Source organism: Lacerta agilis, chromosome 5 (assembly GCF_009819535.1).
Source record: "Lacerta agilis isolate rLacAgi1 chromosome 5, rLacAgi1.pri, whole genome shotgun sequence".
Lineage (NCBI taxonomy): Eukaryota > Metazoa > Chordata > Lepidosauria > Squamata > Lacertidae > Lacerta > Lacerta agilis.
Genome location: NC_046316.1, coordinates 10,451,629 through 10,462,010, shown reverse-complemented (window position 1 = coordinate 10,462,010; position 10,382 = coordinate 10,451,629). Strand labels below are relative to the sequence as shown.

The 10,382-nt window shown below is 46.7% G+C and overlaps 1 protein-coding gene across 33 annotated transcripts in view; it reads left to right on the top strand.

The window, feature by feature from the left end:
* Positions 1-2,962: 2,962 nt before the first annotated feature.
* Positions 2,963-10,382, top strand: part of SORBS1 (sorbin and SH3 domain containing 1) — a 104,191-nt gene continuing 96,771 nt past the window's right edge. For 11 of the 33 annotated variants that reach the window (XM_033148491.1, XM_033148482.1, XM_033148481.1 and 8 more), the window contains exons 1-2: positions 2,972-3,177; positions 9,057-9,112. In XM_033148491.1, coding sequence (XP_033004382.1) covers positions 3,143-3,177; positions 9,057-9,112 — 91 coding nt within the window. In that variant the 5' untranslated portion in view covers positions 2,972-3,142. Of the gene's footprint in view, positions 3,178-9,056; positions 9,113-10,382 lie in introns of all 33 variants that reach the window. The other 22 variants (XM_033148488.1, XM_033148502.1, XM_033148498.1 and 19 more) reach the window with 10 other exon arrangements.

The following is a 10,382-nucleotide window of genomic DNA, read 5'->3' as shown; positions in this document are numbered from 1 at the left end:
TAATAAAAAATATTTATTAAAAAAATGTGTCCCCTTAGAAGCCCTAACTTTCACCTGGAACGTAACCCAATACAGGTGAAATTCAAAAAATTAGAACATCGTGGAAAGGTTCATTTCTTTCAGTAATTCAACTTAAAAGGTGAAACTAAAATATGAGATAGACTCATGACATGCAAAGCGAGATATGTCAAGCCTTTATTTGTTATAATTGTGATGTTGATGTCCTACAGCTGATGAGAACCCCAAATTAACAATTTCAACTTTGGGGTTTTCATCAGTTGTACGCCATAATCATCACAATTATAACAAACAAAGGCTTGACATATCTCGCTTTGCATGTCGTGAGTCTATCTCATATATTAAACTCCAGTAGCTAATGAAAACAATTGCTTACATAAATGGACTTTTCCACAATATTCTTAATTTTTTGTGTTTCACCTGTATTACTATTCAGGATTCAAAAGCATGTAACCCTCAGTTTAGGCCACCTCCTCTTTCTTTGCCGTACGCCACCTCATCCCTGACAACGCAATGTCTTCAAATAGCAGCCACAAATGGTGATCCAAAGTCAGCCCAAAGCAAGAGTCCCAGCTTGGCAACAAAAGGCTCCTATATAGTCCCCACTGTGAGGGACAAGTTGCTTGGATGAAGAAGCAAGTTCTAAGGTCAAGACATCACTAGGTCTAACAGTGTTTCTCAAACTCGGGTCCCCGGCTGTCATTGGACTACAACTCCCATCACCCCTGACCACCGGTCCTCCTAGCTAGGGATGATGGGAGTTGTAGTCTAACAAACAGCTAGGGGGCTATGTTTGAGAAACACCGGTCAGTGTTTCTACAACTCCCCCCGGCATCTAAGAGGATTGTGTTGTAGGCCTAAAGAAGTGGCTTAGGTCTGCAGTGGGTTAAGATAGCAGGGGCTTAGTGTGGTCAAAGCTTGTTGAGGCTTATGCTGAGAGTCACATCGCAGGAGAACCAAGTCACTTCTGCGTAAGGCAGTGGGAGAATCCTGCCTGCATTTTTGTCATGTTTGGTGAATGTATACATGCCTCCCAATGTAGGCTACGCTAAGGCAAGCTACGACTAGCAGCCGATTCTTCCCTATGAGCATGTGGTGAAGCAGAAATATTTTGCCATGTGTCAAACCCCACTGAAGATTTTGAGTTTCCAAAGCATAAGCAGGGGTGTAGTGGGGGGCGCGAGTAGGGGGCGGGCTGCCCCATGTTCCATAATGGAAGAGGTGACAAATTATCAAGGAACAATTACTAGGGCGGTTCATAAAAAACTTTTTTCTATATAAAAAAATGCCTGCTCCAAAGGTCTGGTCTTACTATACTAGGGATTATATAGCTATATATGAAATTTCATGCATATCGGTTAATATCTTGACCCTCCTCCACCAAAATAGAAGAGTTTGGATTTGATATCCCGCTTTATCACTACCCGAAGGAGTCTCAAAGCTGCAAACGTTCTCCTTTCCCTTCCCCCCCCCCACAACAAACACTCTGTGAGGTGAGTGGGGCTGAGAGACTTCAGAGAAGTGTGGCTAGCCCAAGGTCACCCAGCAGCTGCATGTGGAGGAGTGGAGATGCGAACCCGGTTCCCCAGATTACGAGTCTACCACTCTTAACCACTACACCACACTGGCTGTTTTCCTATGTCGTGAAGGCTGAAATTTCAGTTCAGTGGAGCACTTACTGTTCCCAACCCTAACCCTGTGGAAAGCCATCTAATTAGACTTTAATTTGATTTTGAGATGTTTTTAGGAGGTAATATAATTATTGTTTGATTTTATACCAGTGTTATGTATCTGATGTTAGCCACCCTGAGCCCGACTTCGGCCGGGGAGGGAGGGATATAAATAATTTTATTATTATTATTACTTGTTATTATTCCTTTGTAAGAAAATATGAAATAACGTAAAACCATTTTTGCAGGGGGGGGATATCAATGGGGGGGGTTGACAATAAATTTTCCGCACCGGGTACCACCTGACCTTCCTACGCCTCTGAGCATAAGTTTCCTACGTGGAAGTTACTCCCATGCAAGGAATTTTCCTCTGGCCCGGCCGGTCCTAATTCTTCCTTGGATTAACGTGGCCCTGCCGTGGTTGCCGTCAATTCTTCTCTCCTTGCCCCCTTTAAAGATATTTGCAATTTAAATTCTGCAGAGAGAGAAACTGCGAGCTGAAGGCTCCAGCTGTTTCCATTTCCTGTTCATTTATTTCATGTTACTTTTATATCCCAACTTTCCCCCACGGAGTTCAATGTGTACAGGCCTCTCCCTCTCTCTCCACCTCCATTGAATCCTCACAACAGTCCTGCGAGGTAGGTTAGGCCAGGAGATGGTGACTGGCCCAAGTACACCCAGTCGGCTGAGTGGAGATTTGAAAGCTGATCACCCGGGCTCTAGTCTGACGCTGGAACCACACCAGCTCTAGTTTCTGCAGAAAATTTACCGGGGGGTGGGGGTGGGTGGGGAACAACCCACCCCGAATTCCCCATTGCTGGGGGGGGGGGGGAAATCCCCCACAGCCCTCCTCCTACTGAGCCACTGTTGAGGACTGTAGAAATATTTGTCTGACAGCTGGTGTGATCCCTGCCCCGTTGAACTGGAATGGGTGGCATGCATAGTAAAGATGCTGGTTATTTGAAAATGACGGCATTCAGCCACCCTCCGTCCACCACCGCGCCGAGGCTGAGCTTGCCTGCTTTCCTAATGCGACAAGCTAGGTTTCAGACGACTGTTTCTGCAAAGGACGTCTTCCCCACTTTCCTCCTCTTAAAGAGCTGGCGAGTCCCTCTCCACCGATTCCACCCCATTCTGCCAAAAAGAATTGCGGTTCTGGCTGATGTCCAAGTGAGAGGGGGACTGTGCCAGGCAGGCTGGGAGGAGGAGAGAGGAGGAGGACGACGACGGCGAGGCTGGTTGCAGGAAGAGGCCAGTGACATGACTCAATGAGCTCTTCTAATTATAAAGCACAGCCAGGGGTGGGATGAAGTATTTAAAGGTGTCGGAAGGACAGGAAGACGGTTTTCTGATGCCAGTTCTTCCTACACTTCAGCCAAGCAGGACACACACAGCATGCTTCGGACTCGGGGTGATAACTCTCTCCGCCCCAGTTGAAATGAGGAGTGCAGAATATGGCCCCTGCTCTGGTAGAAAAACCTGACCAAAGGTAAGGGGGCAGAGTGCCCAATTTTAGCTCTCTAGTACAGTGGTACCTTGGTTCTCAAACGCCCTGGTACTCAAACAACTTGGAAGCCAAACACTGCAAATCCAGAAGGGTGTTTTCTGGTTTGCGAACCTTTTTCGGAAGCTGAGCGTGCTCCCTTTTGAGTGGCACGCTTCCGGTTTGAGTGCCACACTTCCGTTTTGAGTGTTACGCTGAGGTCTGTCTGCTTTTGCTATTTACTTTGCGTTTTTGTGACTGTGTGGAACCCAGTTTAGCTATTGATTGATTGATTGTGTGACTGCAGTACATTGTTTATTGCTTTCATTTTATGGATCGGTGGTCTTGTTAGATAGTAAAATTTGCTGTTTTAGGGGTGGTTTTTAAAAGTCTGGAACGGATTAATCCACCTTGCATTACTTTCTATGGGAAAGCGCGCCTTGGTTTTGGAACGCTTTGGTTTTGGAACGGACTTCCGGAACGGATTAAGTTTGAGGACCAAGGTATGACTGTAAATATTTCTGGCCTCTTGCATTGATGCGGGTGCCGCATCGACCAGCAAGCGTCGTATAGTTTAATTTCTAATCCCGTTCTGGTTTTGAGGCATCGCTCAACTGCAGCTGTTGTTGAGAGAGTTTCTGATTTGTGTGTTTTTTTAAAGAAGGCTTGGAGCTGGACAGAGCTAGAAAGGTCTATAGCTATCACACATCCAAAGGATTGGCGAGGGTTATGCGAGGAGACTTGTGAGTTGCCTGGAGGCGTGCCGTTTCTGTTGCAGGGTTTTTGTTGTCATAATGGCAAGCGCAGTGATCCGTCAAATCGGGCCGTCCCAAATTCAGACCTCGCCTCTGTCATTAACCTGTTAGGCAGGCTTAGGCAGTCCTCCAGCGGCAATACAGGAACAAATTACTGACCTACTTTATAGGGTTGTTGTAGAGGTTTGCAGTACAATGTGGCTGATATTTTTTTACACGGCATTGTCTTATTACAGATTGAATAGCAGGCTAATTGTTACAGTTAGATAGTATCACATATAAAGAACTTTATACATTTTCTCCTTACCAATCCAGTTGCTGATCACTATAATTTACCTGTGCTTTGGATTGTGGAGTTCAGACTGGTCTGCAATTAAAAAGAAAAAGAAAAAAAGGTTTACGACAATTTTTACCTTGGCTGTTTGCCTGCGTGAAGCAGTCCAATGCCTCCCAGGCTCAACCTCTGTTTAAACGTTAATTGGGGTAGATAATGTAAACCCCCCCCCCCAAACAAAAAAGGTCTGGTGTTTTTATGCTCAGGTGGTTTTTGTTTACAGGAGGGGGAGAATAGTCCCCACGATAGGAAGGGGTGTTGTTTACTATGTGTAATGACAATGAAGAGTCACTACAATGTGTGACACACACACACACACACACACACACACACACACCCTCCCCAATATACACAAGGGAAATTCCCTTCGGGAAGGGAGCGGGCTTAGGACAACTGTGGGAGTAGTTTTATTTCATGATTTGTAGCAAGGGCCAAAGACCTGCTCTGGGATGTTTTCATGGCTTGAATTGGGAAAAAAGGCAATACATTTAAAAAATGATTATGGGGCTTGAATTGGAAAAAAGGCAATACATTAAAAAAATATTGGTTATGGGGCCAAATGAATGGTCTGGTATGGTATCATTGCTGCAGTTAAGCAGGTACAGAACTTATCACTCCCTTGGATGGGAGAACACTGGGAGAGTAGGATATATTTCTAAAAAACAAGTCGAAACAACAGAAAATTCTTTCCAGTAGCACCTTAGAGACCAACTGAGTTTGTTCTTGGTATGAAGCTCATACCAAGAACAAACTCAGTTGGTCTCTAAGGTGCTACTGGAAAGAATTTTCTATTTTGTTTCGACTATGGCAGACCAACACGGCTACTCACCTGTAACTTAAAAACAAGTGTTCAGGTTGCTTTCTTCACTCCATTGTAATATTATCAACACGGGCCAAGGTTGTCGGCTTCTTTCTTTCTTTCTTTTTTGAGTCAAATTTCTATTAAACATTAAAATGTTCAATATATATTCCAGACTCCAAATTTATTATTCATTTCTCTTTAAACTTTTGACTTCCCGGCTTTCCCTCCACACTGTTCTTAATCCCGTCCCATTTACAACATTGCATTCTAACAAACATTTCACCTAAGACACATTATTCTATTTCAAGTATTACCCAAACTTCTGCCTCTCCTCATGTTTCAAATCCTGCTCGCGATTTCATCTGAATATATATATATATATATTTCCAGATATTCCAAGAAGGGCTTCCATTCTTCCATGAATAGCCTGCCATGTTGGTTTCTTTCTTTTGCCGTTAGTTCCGCCAGTTCCGGATAGTCCATTCGCTTTAGAATCCATTCTTCTTTTACCTCTTTCTTTCATTTGGAAACAGCTAGTGCCTCTAGGTTGATTCAGTTGTCCAGAATAGGCCAGCACGACATCTGATTCCTAAACAAAGCCCACATGGAGACTCTCTGTCTCTCTGGATCACAACAGGGTAGGAAGGAAAGCACATTTCTCCTAAGCTACCTTTCAGAACAGGGAGAACCATATAAAGCTCCTTGGAGGGAAGGGTAGGGGGAAATGTAATAAATACAAAGAACGACACAGTTCACACTGTGTTTTAGTGCTGAGGAATATGAAGTGGGGAAGAAGACGGAAAACCTGCTAACTCACAAGACGTCCACCAGCGGATAGGCTGCGAGCTGAAAGTAATTTAAGAATATATTCCCATTGTTCATTTAACTAGCAACGAAGCTCCAGGGAAAGGAGGAAAGACCCGTCTGCCACCAAAGCCACATTTCAACCACAAGTCTATAACTCTTTCATTCTGTGTTCACGACCAGGATGCTGAGATGCGTTCAAGAAATGCAGCAACGCTGTAGGAAGGCCAGGAATGAAAGGGACAAGAGTGAATGCATTCTTTTATCAGCAGAAATGGGGACGCCAACAACGTCTCCCTCTCTTCGGTGTTTTCCAGGGGGGGGGGGGAAAGACCAGAACATTCCTTTAGTTTGCTTCTTAGCAGCTTGCTCCCATGGGATCCCTGTGCCAAAAGGGCCCCAGGATTGATGCAATGGAGTTGCAGCTGTGGGCAACTCTGGCAGCAAAACGATGTCACTTTAAGCTATGGCTTTGTTGAATGTGATTTGATTCTTCAGTGATTTTGGGCTAGGGCTGCAAAGGGGAGCAAAATGTTTGCAGTGGAAGCAACCATGTTCCTCACTCTTAACTGGGCATTATATGTAGGACATACCTAGGTAAAGGTAAAGGACCCCTTAAATCCAGTCGCGAACGACTGGAGTTGCGGCACTCATCTCGCTTTACTGGCTCAGGGAGCCGGCATTTGTCTGCAAACAGTTTTTCTGGGTCATGTCGCCAGCATGACTAAGCCGCTTCTGGCAAAACCAGAGCAGCGCACGGAAACGCCGTTTACCTTCCCGCCAGAGCGGTACCTATTTATCTACTTGCACTTTGACATGCTTTCGAACTGCTAGGTTGGCAGGAGCAGGGACCGAGCAACGGGAGCTCAACCCGTGGCAGGGATTTGAACCGCCGACCTTCTGATCGGCAAGCCCTAGGCTCTGTGGTTTAGACCACAGCACCACCTGCAAGAAACACTAACAGATGGTAAAGTGGGGGGGGGGAGAGAGTAAATGGAGGACATTTGTAAAATGCATGCCCTCTGAGTTCCTTTTTGAGCCCAAATATTAACCTTAGCTGTTCTTCAAGCAACCGAGAATATAGCCATTCATAGGGTGCATACAGACTTTCTTTTGCGCTGCAGTTTCCAGACACATGTCCGAGCTTTAAAGATTTGCAGTTCTTTCTTTCTTTCTTTCTTTCTTTCTTTCTTTCTTTCTTTATCACAGCTCTTTCCCTGGGAAAACCAGTGTTTTACCACTGAACTGGAGCAAACAACAGTCTGTAGAAAGCCTCGCCTGTGGCTGGAACACGTGCTTAGAAATGTTTCACAAATGGAAGTCTGGATGTGCCCTCAAATGTCGGCATCCAGGGCAGCTCTGCTGCCACTCTCCATGTTTCATGCCAGTGAAACAACCCCCTGCCATGCCAATTAATGCGCAAAAAGAGCCAACACATCACGGCAGCAGAATGGTCCCACAATAAGACCTTACGCAACATGCAGGCAAGACACAACTGGGCAGCAGTGCTGTCAAGTATCCCGTTTTCCCCGGGAATCTCCCTTATTTCAAGCAATTTCCTGCTGCTATCCCTTATTTTTTATATCCCTTTAATTTCCCGTTTTTTCAAAGGAAGCAGCTCCTCTCCCTCCCCCTGCTGGCCAGGGACTGGGAAGACCTCGCTTCCTTGCAGCCTCAAAGCAAGCGGGAGCCATTTCCCGCGCTTACAGGCGTCGTAGCCCACAGACAGCATTTCCAAAATACAGTAAGCCTACTGCGTGCATTCACACCACTTTTGCTTCTGGCTCCGCCCACCACTGCCATGTGACTGTCCCCGGGATAGGTGAGGCTGCTGATCCCTTATTTTCAAATCCGAAACTTGACAGCTATGCTGGGCAGGCGTTAAGAAACCAAAGCGCTTCCCGCAGAGCACGACACCCTGGGTCAGGCCGCACAAGGGCTCGAACCCACGAGTGTCACAAGCAGCCTGCAGGTAGCTCCATTTTTGAGCAGCAAACATGCAGGCCTTCGCCCTAAAGTCACAGGGCAGCTTACATCAAAATTACAACACAACATTGATATTAAAAACACAACATTTACAACAACAACTGTAGGAGACACCAGACTCACAGCAGTAGAGACTGGGTTCCTGTTGAGGTTTTTTTGTGTGTGTGTGTGTGTGTGGAATCCCGAGGCAGAATACCTAGAACAGTTTTGAGATAAGGGTTAACAAATATTGAAAAGGCAAATCCTTGTTGGGCCAGGCCATTTGTGGTTGCTGCATCCCCCAGAACATTATTTCACCTTGGCTGCCACCAGCAGGGCTCCCACTTGTATGCCCTTGAGTTCTCCAGATATGAGAATGCGCCTGGGACGTGTGTTTTCTTGCTACGACTTATATACTACGGTTGTCTCTGGCTGCAGAGGTTGATGGGTCCCTGTTCCCCTCACGGCTTTGGAAATGGAGAAAGTGGGGGAAGGGTAATTTCAGTGGGGACATCGTTTTTAGCTCTTGCACATGACACTATTACTGTGGGAAACACGCAGGTGGCGCTGTGGTCTAAACCACCGAGCCTCTTGGGCTTGCGAATCAGAAGGTCGGCGGTTTGAATCCGCGCGACGGGGTGAGCTCCTGTTGCTCAGTCCCAGCTTCTGTCAACCTAGCAGTTCAAAAGCACGCCAGTGCAAGTAGATAAATAGGTACCACTGCGGCGGGAAGGTAAACGGCGTTTCTGTGTGCTCTGGTTTCCATTACGGTGTCCCGTTGCACCAGAAGCGGTTTAGTCATGCTGGCCACATGACCCGGAAAGCTGTCTGTGGACAAACGCCGGCTCCCTTGGCCTGAAAGCAAGATGAGCAACGCAACCCCATAGTTGCCTTTGACTAGACTTAACTATCCAGGGGTCCTTTACCTTACGGTCCTCCAAGCCTCTCTGTGTGTCTCTTGCTCATAGAAGCTAGCCTACTGTAGAGAGGCAAAATGTTAAATTAGTTGTTGTGGGCATAGAAACATGGAACTGTAGAATTGGAAGGGACCCTGCGGATCATCTAGTCCAGCCCCCTGCAATGCAGCTGTCCCATGCAGGGATTGAACCTGCAACCTTGGCACGATCAGCACCATGCTCCAACCAACTGAGCTATCAAGGCTGGGCATCTTTGCCCCTGTCCACTGACAATACACTTGTGACCTTTCCTGTTTTTCATTTCACAGAGAGGATCCGAATTCGCATGTGGAGAAGCCGAGGTCCTCTGGCACGATGACTTCTGGTAAGCTGACTCTCCCTGTATTTTTCTTCCACCTCTTGTCCTCTTGTGAGTGACGTATTTGAAGGTTACCAGATTTTTTTCAAAGAATCCGGGGACACTTTTTTTTTAAAGAGAAAAAACAGTTATTAAAAATTGTTTCAAAAAAGAAATTAAGAAGTATTATCTTCTCTTCTGTGGTCTCCTCTGTCGCATGGTCTTCCTCTGGGCCCTGGCCTGCTCTCTTGGAGCGCTAGCCGCCATGGAGTAGGCGCGGGTTGGGCCTGGGCTTGGCCACGTGTCTTTGCCCTCCTGGTGCTCTCCTACATCTCCTCCTCAGCGGCAACGGCGGCACAGCAAAGTCAAGGCTCCCTCTTTTTTCTCCTTCTTTCTCTCGCTTCCCTCTCCTCTTCTCCTTCTCTCTGTGTCGGGTCCGGGGTTTTTACTGGCCCTGGAGCGTCGCTGGATTTGGGTCGCGGGGGTGTGTCTGTCAGCCGTTCCCCCCCATTGATGTGCTGGGCGTCCCCGGTTCCCCCTCGGCAGCGGCAGTCTCAGCAGCCCAGAGCCAGCCTGGTAGCGCAGTTGGCTCTGGCTGGCTTCAGGAGCTGCTCGCTGCCGTGGCACCCGCCATTTTGCCTCGCCGGAAGTCCCCATATGATGTGTCTTGTGCCGTTGAACCAATCACGCAACATTCATTCCCTACTAATAAATCTACAACACTTGAAATATAAATCCGGGGACATTCCGGGGACAGATTTTGTCCAGGGACAGATTTAAGATCCGGGGATTGTCTGGTAACCATAATGTATTCTGCCGGAAGCAATGCAGAGAACCATCCCAGCATTCTAGGAGTAACTTCAGGTATCACATTTGACCGGTACCTGAATCCCTAGATTCCAGGAGCAGCATCCTTACGGAGTAGTTGGATCGAGGGCAGGAAACCTGATGTTGACTAGATGTTGACATTTTTTCTGCTTGGAACGCAGCTGACCTAGAATTCCAAAAAGGCCCAGAAGATCAACAACAAGTCTGCCTCAGATGTCAAATAAGACATTTCCCTAAGCATGCAAATATTTTAAGCCATATACTTATCGTCTGCAAGAAGTGGGCATAAACTGTGAGTGTCGGTTCTCCTTTAAGCTGCTGTTTATACTCATGGGCAAAATGCGGGTTGCGCCCTTGATCTCCAAAGCATCTAATTTATTAGCCGAGCTTGATTTTGAGGTCCCAGAACAGTCCTCGGCTAGAGATTGGAGGCTGCTGCTGTTAAGTCTGCAAGTCTCAGCACTGTAGA